The sequence below is a fragment of the Salvelinus fontinalis genome, chromosome 13, assembly GCF_029448725.1.
Source record: "Salvelinus fontinalis isolate EN_2023a chromosome 13, ASM2944872v1, whole genome shotgun sequence".
Lineage (NCBI taxonomy): Eukaryota > Metazoa > Chordata > Actinopteri > Salmoniformes > Salmonidae > Salvelinus > Salvelinus fontinalis.
The window spans coordinates 35,945,560-35,959,746 of NC_074677.1; the positions used below are offsets into that span (position 1 = coordinate 35,945,560).

The window sequence follows — 14,187 nt, forward strand, 5'->3', positions numbered from 1 at the left end:
CTGACCTGTGACTGAATACTGCGCTGTGAATGTTTACCTTTTTATTATTTTATACTCCCTTTGAGAGATGTAAGTACTGTATGAGATTTTTGTATGTATTTTAATAAATTTGATTTTTGTAAAGGGTTGTGATTTGATAATATTGTCAATTTTTTTGACAGCCAACAAATGACAACATGGTTTTATTTAAACGTTTATTGGATTCTGGTGGCTTTTATAATAAAGAATATAGCTGATATGCATGGTGGAGAGATTACATGGGGGGCATCATTTGAGAGGGAGTAAAGGGAAATGAATGTACATTTGTGTTAGTTGGAATAGCAATGTGGGACCAAGGTGTCAGTAATGTCTGGCGACATTATAGATTCACAAACATTCTGTTGTCAAAAGTGCAATAATGGATGACAGAGGTCACTATTTCAGCAACTCTGCTACTACAACGTGGTACAACAGTTTCTCAATTTCCAAACTACAAAGATTGAACATTCATATTGCTTCATCCATCCAGTTCTTTTCAGTACAGTTGTCAGCGTACAGGGAAGACAGTTGGTACTGCTACAGTACTGTGTAAGGGCATTTCAACAGGACATGTGAGTCACTTTCACAGTTATGCTTTAAGTACGTTAAGAGGTTATACATGTAAAATTTCCACCCGCAACTAGCGCCCAATGTCAATTACATGCCTGTAGTAGCAACGGAATAGAAATTCAGAATAAAACCTACTTATTAGAATTCTGCGTGAAGCTGCAAATTAGTTTTGTACAACTTCCTGTATCACGATTGTTTCTCGTTTGTGAGGTTGACAATAGCAAAAACATTAGCAATACAGAACGCATTCACGTCCTGGCAACAATCCTTTTCGGATTGTGATAAGCTGTACTAAGCCATTTTTAAGCGCTTCTAAGCAGTCTCCTTATAAAACCACAAAGAAATGTAATTTATGGCTAAAATCTTGTTGCCCCTTTAAATTACATACTATATTGCATATCTCCACAGGTTCTTCCTTTCAAGGATTTCTCACACTGCAGTACATCCCACAGACCTTTATGCTGAATAGATGAGCCATGGAAACCTGTGCACTATAAACCTGTTCCTCATCTTCCATAGATCAGCTCATCACAACTCCATTTCCCATAACCTACTTTGATTACTGTTGCTCTTGTCATTTTTATTGCTCACATCACAGTAAAAACTCAATGGTGTATTGGAATCCTGCAGTAGCTATAGTCATGTGCTGTAATGTCTGGGCAGCGTTGTGAAAGCAGATCCCATTGGGAGAACTGGAGCAGTCTGTCCTACAGTACATGCATGTCTTCTGCTCAGTAGTGGTGTTTGCATAGTATCACTGTTCTCTTAGGAGTGTGAGTCAGCCAGGGATTCAGTGCCACAAGCTCAAATCTGTGTCCTACCAGAGATGGTACATTTACTACTGTCTGATCTAACCGTGCCGTCTATCTGTTCTCATCTAAGACACCTGAGGTCATTCAACTTTACCCTCATGTTAAATATACAGCTATTTAGGTTAATTCACTCACCGCTCCACATCTCTGGGGTTTACATACATGTCAAGATATCTCTAAAGTAAATCTACATCTCTAAGGTAAAGTTCCCAAAAGACCCTCCTGCTATTGCAACAAGCCAGTGCATTTATTTGAAGGGCTATGCTATGGGAACAGCAATACTGGGGCTTGTCCATATCAGAAACTGCTTCAGTGATTGAGGGAGGTATATTATGTTTATACAATGACATGCAGCAGGGTCCTAGACAATGGACATAGACATGAAGTTCTCCCCTGAACACGCATGTCTTCCCACACACTGGAGGTATTTTGAAAACAAGACATTCAGCGTCTTAAACGTGCCACTATTGGATATATGCCATAGCAGTTCAATAGCGATTGATTTCCATAGTAACTTAGGAACCCCATGAAAGGAGTCCATTCCTGATCAGATGTGGGTTTCTCAGGGTTATCCCAGTTTGGCACAATAAATGGTCTGAATATGGGATATTAGTCGTGTGTCTATTCTACACTGTCCAGTAAAGATCTGTCCCCGTCTATCACTCTACCTGCAACATAACTGCTGCCCCATGCATCTCTTTATGGTGTAGTTAGTGGAGGTATCCGTAATGACTGTAGATGAGGGATATCTGTTTTCCGCACATGGTGAATTTGTGTTGAATCATGAGCCATGAATGAACCATCATAAATTCCGCTGCGCTGCAGCACGTGAGTACTTATTGCAGTGTGTAAAAACATTGGTCTGTGTAAATGTGTTCAGAACAACAAAGAGACAGATATTTGTAAGTGGACATACAATAGGAATGTGGGGTGTGTTTCTGTCGGATACAAATTCATGTTCAAGCCAGTGAACCCACTACCTAATAGTTTACAGTGCATAGCCTTGCCAACCACTGGATGTGGTGAGGGTTGGCATGATATGAGCGGATTTGGAACCAGCTTCAAAGCAGAACTAAACCCATTACATGTGGTTAAATCTGGTATTCCAGAAAAGAACACGAGAGAGTACATTTCTATTGTCAAGCATTGTGTCTCTACATCTGCCTTGGGGTTTCACATGCTCATAAACGCATTAAGGTTCTTTTTCTTAAAAGCAGCATTATTTGAGGTTTATTCCTTTTTCTAGGGGGTTGGTTAAACCATTGTCTATCATTTCATTCATCAGCTTGTAGTATTATTCCTTTGCGTTTTGCTGCATTTGGTAAATGGTTTTGCAGTATTTAGTCTTCCTACCAGCAGAGGAAGATAGAAGCGCTAACAGGCACCAGTGTTTTATATCAAGCAAAGAAAATGTATTATGTTCTGAACTGGATCCTTTCTCACTCCTCACCGGAGCAAAACCCTTTAGAGACCCTAGTTTCTAAATACACTGCTCAAAAAAACAAAGGGAACACTTAAACAACACAATGTAACTCCAAGTCAATCACACTTCTGTGAAATCAAACTGTCCACTTAGGAAGCAACACTGATTGACAATAAATTTCACATGCTGTTGTGCAAATGGAATAGACAAAAGGTGGAAATTATAGGCAATTAGCAAGACACCCCCAATAAAGGAGTGATTCTGCAGGTGGTGACCACAGACCACTTCTCAGTTCCTATGCTTCCTGGCTGATGTTTTGGTCACTTTTGAATGCTGGCGGTGCTTTCACTCTAGTGGTAGCATGAGATGGAGTCTACAACCCACACAAGTGGCTCAGGTAGTGCAGCTCATCCAGGATGGCACATCAATGCGAGCTGTGGCAAGAAGGTTTGCTGTGTCTGTCAGCGTAGTGTCCAGAGCATGGAGGCGCTACCAGGAGACAGGCCAGTACATCAGGAGACGTGGAGGAGGCCGTAGGAGGGCAACAACCCAGCAGCAGGACCACTACCTCCGCCTTTGTGCAAGGAGGAGCACTGCCAGAGCCCTGCAAAATGACCTCCAGCAGGCCACAAATGTGCATGTGTCTGCTCAAATGGTCAGAAACAGACTCCATGAGGGTGGTATGAGGGCCCGACGTCCACAGGTGGGGGTTATGCTTACAGCCCAACACCGTGCAGGACATTTGGCATTTGCCAGAGAACACCAAGATTGGCAAATTCGTCACTGGCGCCCTGTGCTCTTTACAGATGAAAGCAGGTTCACACTGAGCACATGAGCACATGTGACAGACGTGACAGAGTCTGGAGACGGCGTGGAGAACGTTCTGCTGCCTGCAACATCCTCCAGCATGACCGGTTTGGCGGTGGGTCAGTCATGGTGTGGGGTGGCATTTCTTTGTGGGGCCGCACAGCCCTCCATGTGCTCGCCAGAGGAAGCCTGACTGCCATTAGGTACCGAGATGAGATCCTCAGAGCCCTTGTGAGACCATATGCTGACACATGCACATTTGTGGCCTGCTGGAGGTCATTTTGCAGGGCTCTGGCAGTGCTCCTCCTTGCACAAAGGCGGAGGTAGCGGTCCTGCTGCTGGGTTGTTGCCCTCCTACGGCCTCCTCCACGTCTCCTGATGTACTGGCCTGTCTCCTGGTAGCGCCTCCATGCTCTGGACACTACGCTGACAGACACAGCAAACCTTCTTGCCACAGCTCGCATTGATGTGCCATCCTGGATGAGCTGCACTACCTGAGCCACTTGTGTGGGTTGTAGACTCCGTCTCATGCTACCACTAGAGTGAAAGCACCGCCAGCATTCAAAAGTGACCAAAACATCAGCCAGGAAGCATAGCAACTGAGAAGTGGTCTGTAGTCACCACCTGCAGAATCACTCCTTTATTGGGGGTGTCTTGCTAATTGCCTATAATTTCCACCTTTTGTCTATTCCATTTGCACAACAGCATGTGAAATTTATTGTCAATCAGTGTTGCTTCCTAAGTGGATAGTTTGATTTCACAGAAGTGTGATTGACTTGGAGTTACATTGTGTTGTTTAAGTGTTCCCTTTATTTTTTTGAGCAGTGTATGATACAACAGGGTTAATGAATTACTTTTGGAATAGCAGAGTTAATCTTTTTTTCCAAACAGCACTAAACTAAACTTGATGCAAATCATTGGTATTATGCAATAGGACTGAAGCTGGATCTGAAGTGGCATAATGCCACTGGAGATTGAATTAAACTGTGAATAATATCCCATATATTTTCTACAAACACAACATTTGATGTTGTAGACAGTTTCAGTTGAACCCAGGGCAGTGGAGTTGGTTGGTGAAATAGGAGCGGGATGCAGCACAGTTTAAACAGCATTATTACATAGCATTATTACATAGCATTATTCCCCGTTTTAAGCATATATTTTCTTTTTAATATCATATGAAAAACAGTCCGAGGTTCAGGTCTTAATTTAAAAAAAAAGATATATCAACTTGAACGTATGGGGGCGGTTTCCCGGACACAGCCTAAGCTTATTGGACTAACAAACACTTTCAATGAAGACTCTCCATCAGACGTGCTTCTCAGTCCAAAAAACCTGCCCAAGAAACCTGCCCATGGAGTCACATGTCAATACACATGTTTATGCATAAAAATACAGTATATGCATAGATATAACTGTATATTTATATATGGATGTACATACATGCAAGTACTCTCATTTCTTCTTTGGTGTCAGTGGTTTTGAAGTTTTGGATCCTGAGACATTGTTTGTTTCATCAGCTGAGGAAGATTGTACTAGGCACTCGATCTTTCTGTGGACGGGAGGAGCAGAGGAGAGAGGAGGGTTAGAAGAGACACCTGTTTTTCCACGTCGTTTTATCATTGTAGCCCGACTGTATGGATGCTTTACTACAGTCTGGGCACTGAGATGAGCTAAAGGTGTTTCTCTGTGTGGATGCTTTACTACAGTCTGGGCACTGAGATGAGCTAAAGGTGTTTCTCTGTGTGGATGCTTTACTACAGTCTGGGCACTGAGATGAGCTAAAGGTGTTTCTCTGTGTGGATGCTTTACTACAGTCTGGGCACTGAGATGAGCTGAAGGTGTTTCTCTGTGTGGATGCTTTACTACAGTCTGGGGACTGAGATGAGCTAAAGGTGTTTCTCTGTGTGGATACTTTACTACAGTCTGGGCACTGAGATGAGCTGAAGGTGTTTCTCTGTGTGGATGCTTTACTACAGTCTGGGCACTGAGATGAGCTAAAGGTGTTTCTCTGTGTGGATGCTTTACTACAGTCTGGGCACTGAGATGAGCTGAAGGTGTTTCTCTGTGTGGATGCTTTACTACAGTCTGGGCACTGAGATGAGCTAAAGGTGTTTCTCTGTGTGGATGCTTTACTACAGTTTGGGCGCACTGAGATGAGCTAAAGGTGTTTCTCTGTGTGGATGCTTTACTACAGTCTGGGCACTGAGATGAGCTAAAGGTGTTTCTCTGTGTGGATGGCCAGTTGGTCTCCATGGCCCTATCTGTCTTACTCACTTCCTTTCCTCGATTTTGAAGAGAACGAAGAGGATGAAGTTCTTCACCAGCATGAAAGTCATCAGCAGGGCGATGGCTCCGCCCACTGCAGAAGCAATTATGATGGTGAGAGTGTTGTCCACCACTCGTACTGCCAAGAAGGAACCAGGGAGGGGAGAAGGTAGGCGCTGATCAGACAGACATTAGCTAACTACAGTGCATCGTCTACACAGCACAACACATCTAGACGTTGTTGCTCATGGTACCCGACTACCCGCCCAGCATTTCCAAGTTTAGCACCAGAACACCTGTACTGCCTGCCTGGAGTAAAGCAAAGAGAACGCTAGTTAATACTCACACTCGTCCACCACGACAAGGGTAAAGATAGCGCTGTGGTTCTTGCCCTTCTCTTTGGGGTTGCGTCCGAAGCAGGTGTACTGGCCCTCGTCCTCAAAGGTGATGTTCCAAAGCAGGATGGAGATGTTGTTGTGATCACTGGTGCCGATAAACTCCACCCGCTCCCGGTAGATACTCACTGGATGAGGATCCATCCCGTCTGACGGAATCACTGACTCACAAACCTGAGAGGACCAGGCAGCCATCAATCATCTCACACACGCAATATCTGACCACAACTCCAATCAAAACACTCACATTAGAGATATCCCTTAGTGATGCAGAAAACTATTGGTCTACACCACCTAAATTACAACAGTTGAACATTTGACCTCCCCACAGCCCTGGCCCTATCTGTGTGACATCTGAGCTGACATGAATGACTGCAATTATGTGGCTGCTGTGTTTTAGTGGGCCAGGCCAGTTCTGACCCACCTTCTGCATAGTGCCGTTGTCATTGTACTGCCAGTTGAAGTAAAGGTTTTTGATGCCGATACAGCTGGCATAGGTGCAGGGTAGCAGCACAGTACTTCCGTTCAGCGCCTCCATGAATGGGACCTTCCCTGTGGACATCTCCAGACCCTGAGCAGACCACACACCTGGGAGGGAGGGAGGGAGAATCTATAAGGTAGTACACAATACTCCTGAGAAATCCAGAGAGGGAAAAGACAATACTATAGCTCATCCATTGACATAGAGCTTGTCAAAAACAATTGAGTGATAATCCCCTACCCCTCTAACCTATCCCTTCTTAACTGACCCTGAAAACTATCAGGCATTTGAAGACTATGTCTGACCTCAACAGAGGGTCAATATCATTTCTGCTTCTGACGTTCCCTTTGACCTTATCCCAGATAGTTACTGACAGAAAGATAGGAACAGCGAAACATCTGAACAATAACCCATTTTACCACTGAAACATACACGTAAGTTGACTATTGTACAGTGCATATTGTGCATATTGCAGTAAGATATGACAAGTATATACACTTCCATACATGCATTTGCATACACCCCCGCCACAAACACACACGCATGCACTCACACACACACACGTACAAACACTGTCTACCCAATTCACAGACCACACACACTTAGGTCTGCAGTAATGTTATGGTACAAACCCACAGACCTGACACAGTGAGATATAGGGTGAAGGAGAACAAGGGAAAGAGGGGGAATAAAATAGGAAGAGTGAGATTGTCTGTCTGTCTGTCTGTCTCTCTCTGTCTGTCTGTCTGTCTGTCTGTCTGTCTGTCTGTCTGTCTGTCTGTCTGTCTGTCTGTCTGTCTGTCTGTCTGTCTGTCTGTCTGTAGGTTGGTAAAAAGTATTAAATAAAGTTTCCATTATTGTTTGTATGTGCATGCTCACACTGTTTGTGATTGATTGTACAATGATGTAGGAGTTTGTATTTATATCAGGTATGTTATGTACAGCTACAAGTGTGTGTGTGTGTGTGGTATTTTATTACAGTGTTTGGGATGTTGTGAGGCCATTTAACTTAATGCAGGCTCATTAAACTCAGTAATTATCAAATAAGTTCAGGCTCATCTCCCTCTTTAAGGGAATCTAAATAATGCAGGTCCCACCACCCCTTTAACACAATCCAGATAATGCCGACACCAACACTTCTCAAGTGGACCTAAAGATGATGGATGGTTAGTCTGGTTACATACACTCACTGGGACTATACAGTAATGCTGCTCCCACACTTTCTCCATCTGCCCAGTCTGTCCTCTCCTCCAATTCCCTAAACAATAGTATTACCTGTCCTGTCCCTTCTGTCCCATTTTCTCTTGCTCTATTTGTCCCTCTGCAGCCCCCATTCCTCAAAATTCCTCCCCCCTCTGTTTTTACATCACCCCTCAGCTGTGTGACATCATCAATAACTGACTCAAGGTCAGGTTAGGACAAGCCCCTCCCCCTGCAGTTTGGGACAATATAAGGATGTAGTGTGGGCTGCACAGTGAGGGAGAACATATGTATGAATGCATAATTCCTTCGAAATGACTCACACACACACACACTCTCTCTGCCCCAATGCAGCACAGTGATTCTGCAGAAACTCACTCAGGGCAGATGCACCTCACTTTCTCACTCTCTCTTTTGTCCTTCACTCTCCATTTCTTTCACTGTCATTTGGTTCTCTCTCCTTTTTCTCGCTCATATTCTTTCTCTGATACTCTGCATTGCGATTCTACTCTTGCCTCTGCATCTCTCTGTCTGTATACTTTCTCTGCTGTTTGGTGACCATTAACATACTGTATAGTGGTAACTGAAGTTCTACAGGATATGGCTCAAAGGGGCGAGTTAACTTTGAGAGAGGAAAAAGAAAGTAAGACACTGATGCAGGAAGGAGGACTCAACCCCATGCCATTCTCCATTCAGAGCTAAAGCAGGACATCTTACGTGGTGAGTCCCAGACAAAGACCCTCCTAGACTCCCCTATGGATTGTGTCAGCAGCAGTCTCCATTGAGTTTCTGATCTAATGGCTTTGTTTCCAAACAGTCATTTGTGAGGTTCTCCCATACCCTCTACTTCCTAAATACATTTGTCTCTTTCAAGAACACATCAAGCATGACACTTCGTAGACCTACCTGTACAACTATACAATCCATAGAACCAGAACATCACTCACGTTTTAGACCAACCTTTTACTTATTCAGCAAATCCTCAAAACTATCAGCCTTCATGTCCTACATGACCCAGCAATCATGTGCATATGAAATAGTTTAATTGCAGCCAACGAGGCACATCATTTGGCTAAGATGGTGAATTGGGCTTCAGGGGGACAGAGGGAGGGGCGGGGTGTAATGCTGGACTGATCCTGCGGTCCTGTTGGCTCAGAGCGTGAGAACATCAGAGCCTGACTGAGCCTGGCAGACAGCTCCTGATCTGTTCAGCTGTCTGTTAGAAGGAACAGGGTAATATGACCCTGATATTATTACCCTGATAATTCACATGCTGCTACCATGATGCCCTCCCTTCATCTCAGAGCAGTTCCCATTTCCCCACTGCATTATTACTCTATTCACCTGGGTCTGCAGTGGACCTTCTCATCACACTGAGGTTGTTACCCGGAAACAACCTGACTCCTCTCATCACACTGAGGTTGTTACCCGGGAAACAACTTGACTCCTCTCATCACACTGAGGTTGTTACCCGGAAACAACCTGACTCCTCTCATTACACTGAGGTTGTTACCCGGGAAACAACTTGACTCCTCTCATCACACTGAGGTTGTTACCCGGGAAACAACTTGACTCCTCTCATCACACTGAGGTTGTTACCCGGGAAACAACTTGACTCCTCTCATCACACTGAGGTTGTTACCCGGGAAACAACTTGACTCCTCTCATCACACTGAGGTTGTTACCCGGAAACAACTTGACTCCTCTCATCACACTGACGTTGTTACCCGGAAACAACCTGACTCCTCTCATTACACTGAGGTTGTTACCCGGAAACAACCTGACTCCTCTCATCACACTGACGTTGTTACCCGGAAACACCCTACTCCTCTCATCACACTGAGGTTGTTACCCGGAAACAACTTGACTCCTCTCATCACACTGAGGTTGTTACCCGGAAACAACTTGACTCCTCTCATCACACTGAGGTTGTTACCCGGGAAACAACTTGACTCCTCTCATTACACTGAGGTTGTTACCCAGAAACAACTTGACTCCTCTCATTACACTGACGTTGTTACCCGGAAACAACTTGACTCCTCTCATCACACTGAGGTTGTTACCCGGAAACAACTTGACTCCTCTCATCACACTGAGGTTGTTACCCGGGAAACAACTTGACTCCTCTCATTACACTGAGGTTGTTACCCGCAAACAACTTGTCTCCTCTCATCACACTGACGTTGTTACCCAGAAACAACTTGACTCCTTTCATTAGATGTTCTTTACCATTCGGCCATCAGATTTGCCACCAATGCTCCTTATAGGACACATCACTCTATACTCCTCTTGTAAACTGGTGATCTCTTTATACCCGCCGCAAGACCCACTGGTTGATGCTTATTTATAAAAACCCTCTTAGGCCTCACTCCCCCCTATCTGATATCTACTGCAGCCCTCATCCTCCACATACAACACCCGTTCTGCCAGTCACATTCTGTTAAAGGTCCCCAAAGCACACACATCCCTGGGTCGCTCCTCTTTTCAGTTCACTGCAGCTAGCGACTGGAACAAGCTGCAACAAACTCAAACTGGACAGTTTTATCTCAGTCTCTTCATTCAACGACTCAATCATGGACAGTCTTACTGACAGTTGTGGCTGCTTTGCGTGATGTATTGTTGTCTCTACCTTCTTGCCCTTTGTGCTGTTGTCTGTGCCCAATAATGTTTGTACCATGTTTTGTGCTGCTACCATGTTGTGCTGCTGCCATGTTGTGTAGTCATGCTGTTAGGTCTCTCTTTATGTAGTGTTGTGTTGCTACCATGCTGTGTAGTCATGCTGTTAGGTCTCTCTTTATGTAGTGTTGTGTTGCTACCATGCTGTGTAGTCATGCTGTTAGGTCTCTCTTTATGTAGTGTTGTGTTGCTACCATGCTGTGTAGTCATGCTGTTAGGTCTCTCTTTATGTAGTGTTGTAATGCTACCATGCTGTGTAGTCATGCTGTTAGGTCTCTCTTTATGTAGTGTTGTGTTGCTACCATGCTGTGTAGTCATGCTGTTAGGTCTCTCTTTATGTAGTGTTGTGTTGCTACCATGCTGTGTAGTCATGCTGTTAGGTCTCTCTTTATGTAGTGTTGTGTTGCTACCATGCTGTGTAGTCATGCTGTTAGGTCTCTCTTTATGTAGTGTTGTGTTGCTACCATGCTGTGTAGTCATACTGTTAGGTCTCTCTTTATGTAGTGTTGTGTTGCTACCATGCTGTGTAGTCATGCTGTTAGGTCTCTCTTTATGTAGTGTTGTGTTGCTACCATGCTGTGTAGTCATGCTGTTAGGTCTCTCTTTATGTAGTGTTGTGTTGCTACCATGCTGTGTAGTCATGCTGTTAGGTCTCTCTTTATGTAGTGTTGTGTTGCTACCATGCTGTGTAGTCATGCTGTTAGGTCTCTCTTTATGTAGTGTTGTGTTGTTTTTCTTGTTGTGATGTGTGTTTTTCCTATATTTTAATTGAATGTATTTGTAATCCCAGCTCCCATCCCCAGAGGAAGCCTTTTGTTAGGCTGTCATTGTAAATAAGAATTTGTTCTTAACTGACTTGCCTAGTTAAATAAAGGTTAAATAAAAATAAAACAATTAAAAATTACTTGACTCCTTTCATCACACTGATATTGTTACCAGGAAACAACTTGACTCCGAGATAAAAGCTAAAGGAAAATCTATGCAGTAACTCCATGTTGTACAAAGCTCTTAGTTTTGTGTTTACAGTAAAGGCAAAGTAAAATGATGTGTTAAATGCCTGACATCAATAAAGTCCTTTATTCATTTTAGCCCTTTTAATTCTTATGAATACTACTGCTATGATAGACTGCTTGTGGCCCTGCATAATAATACTGTGGATGACATATCTAGTGACACCTCTGAAGAGACACTAGGCCACTGCTGCAGCTTTGATAAACTTGGATTCATGTTGTTATGTACAATGAGATTATAAAATCACTATTCTATATGTAATTCTGTGGTTACGTATGCCCAGTTATCCATCAAACATAGTTCAGCACGCAAACTGACAGCATTTTCCAGCCACCACACAAATAAAACTCTGATACCAAGTTTCACCAATCAATCCACACAGTGAAAAGCCAGCTGCCACAGTATTGCAAATCACTCTGCACTGAGAGCAAGGTTTTACCCATGTTGAGTTCACTCTATGGAACAACACAATGACATCACACAGCAAATACAGTAAATGCTTCATAGTACACAACAGGGCAGTTGTGCGGAATTGGGAAAATTGCTTCATACTTTACTTAAGAGAGAGAGAGGGAATGGATGAAAAATAAGCACTAGGGAGATATATGACTGAGACAGAGAGGTCTTACTGAGCAGCAGAGTGATGATCAGGCTGGAGAACAGACACCTGGACCTGGGCTGCTCAGCCCCACTCCCCTGGACGTCCATGGCAGTCTGAACCCGTCCAAAACACCCCCTGCTGTGGGATCCAGCCCGGGGTCCGTTGGGCTGGAGTTATCCCGTCAAAAACTCCTCTGGTGGTCAGGTGGATGTAACCCAGAGTCCCACTGGTCTGGTTGTGTGTTGTGCCTGGGTGTCTGATCTGATCCCAACCGAGGTACCACGTCCCACTGTGTTGTTAGCCAGTCCTGGTTGTGGTGCGTCTGCCTGCCAGCCCCACAACACTCCTGTCAGAAGGACTGTCGGTTAGACAGAGGGCATGCAGAAAGAGAGGAAGAGTGAGAATGGGGAGGGTGTCAGGGAAGGGGATGCAGACTTAAAAACAAACTCAAGACAAACTAAGTCAATCAGCTATGATCCTTCAGAGAGCACTCCTAAACTGAGAGAGAGAGAGACAGATAGAGAGAGAGGAGCAGAAATAGGGAGAATTTAAGAGAGAGAGAGAGAGAGAGAGACGAGAGAAAAGAGAGAGAGAGAAGAGAGAGAGAAGAGAGAGAGAGAGAGGGGGGAGAGAGTAAAGTGGATGTAAAACACTGTGTGCGCAGTGTGAGACAGTACTGCACCATACCTCTTCCTGTGGCTGTGTTCCCGAGAGGCTGGACCAGCAGGCTGACTACAGAGCACAGCTGAGTCAGTGAGGACAAACGCACGGCAGAGCAGAGGAGAATCACTGCGCACAGCCAGTCAGTCAGGGTGGATTCAAGTAGATTCCACCAGCCAGCGCTTCCTCTGCAGAGAAAGGCAGGCTGCAGCCCCAGTCAGAGAGAGAGAGAGGATGGACAGGAGGAGTGCTGATGCAGTATCCCCGGTGACTTATGGCTGCTGGATCGGACGGTCCTGTCTCTTCTTCCTGAATAGCAGAGCCCCAGTTTCTTCTTCCCTTTGCCTGCCCCTCTGGCTCTCTCAACTTTTCCCTGCTCTCTCTCTCTTGGCTCAGTGCCTTCCTACCCTTCTCTCCCCCCTTCCTTCTCCTTCTCTTAACCCTCCTCCCTCCCTGTTAGTCTCCCTCTGTCTCCCCCTCCCCTCTCTTGACTCAGGGTGTGAATGCAGACGCAGGCAATTTTGTCAGAGTGCTTATGGAGATCAGAGAGTTCTGCAGGTTGGAGAAGGTGGTGTAATACAGACCAGGGACAGGCTCACCACTACGCACTACCCTGTATTTATAGACACCCTGGATGTAGAAATAGATAGAACAGGATCCAACATTGATATATAGGTAACTGACAAAATAAAGGAAACACTTGAGTAAATGAGGGATACAAAGTATATTGAAAGCAGGTGCTTCCACACAGGTGTGTTTCTGAGTTAATTAAGAAGTTAACATCCCAACATGTTTAGTGTGATCAGTGAATATTTTGGCTACCATGGTTAGAAGAAATCTCAGTGACTTTGAAAGAGGGGTCTCAAAGGAGCATAGAGAGTTTACATGATGTGTGTATGTATGTATGCGTGTGTGTGTGTGTGTGTGTGTGTGTGTGTGTGTGTGTGTGTGTGTGTGTGTGTGTGTGTGTGTGTGTGTGTGTGTGTGTGTGTGTGTGTGTGTGTGTGTGTGTGTGTGTGTGTCAGTCACCAGATCTTAACCCAATTCAACACTTATGGGAGATTCTGGAGCTGCGTTTTCCACCACCATTAACAAAACACCAAATGATGGAATTTCTCGTGGAAGAATAGTGTCACATCCCTCCTATAGAGTTCCAGACACTTGTAGAATCTATGCCAAGGTGCATTAAAGCTGTTCTGGTGGCTTGTGGTGGCCCAACGCCCTATTAAGACACTTTACAGTGTATGCTGGTGTTTCCTTTATTT

General features: G+C 44.6%; 1 protein-coding gene across 2 annotated transcripts; it reads right to left on the minus strand.

Moving 5' to 3' along the window:
• Positions 1–180: 180 nt before the first annotated feature.
• scn4bb (sodium channel, voltage-gated, type IV, beta b) lies at positions 181–13,339 on the minus strand. Of its 2 annotated transcripts, none has more exons than XM_055942636.1 (6): positions 12,950–13,339; positions 12,291–12,608; positions 6,718–6,881; positions 6,245–6,467; positions 5,908–6,037; positions 181–5,182 (listed from the first exon to the last, which is right to left on the minus strand). In XM_055942636.1, the coding sequence occupies exons 2-6, from the start codon at positions 12,367–12,369 to the stop codon at positions 5,086–5,088; spliced, it is 693 nt and encodes a 230-aa protein (XP_055798611.1). In that variant the 5' UTR covers positions 12,370–12,608; positions 12,950–13,339; the 3' UTR covers positions 181–5,085. The 2 variants fall into 2 exon arrangements, with proteins under 2 accessions (XP_055798611.1, XP_055798610.1); XM_055942635.1 differs by having other exon boundaries at positions 12,291–12,620.
• Between the last annotated feature and the right edge of the window lie 848 nt (positions 13,340–14,187).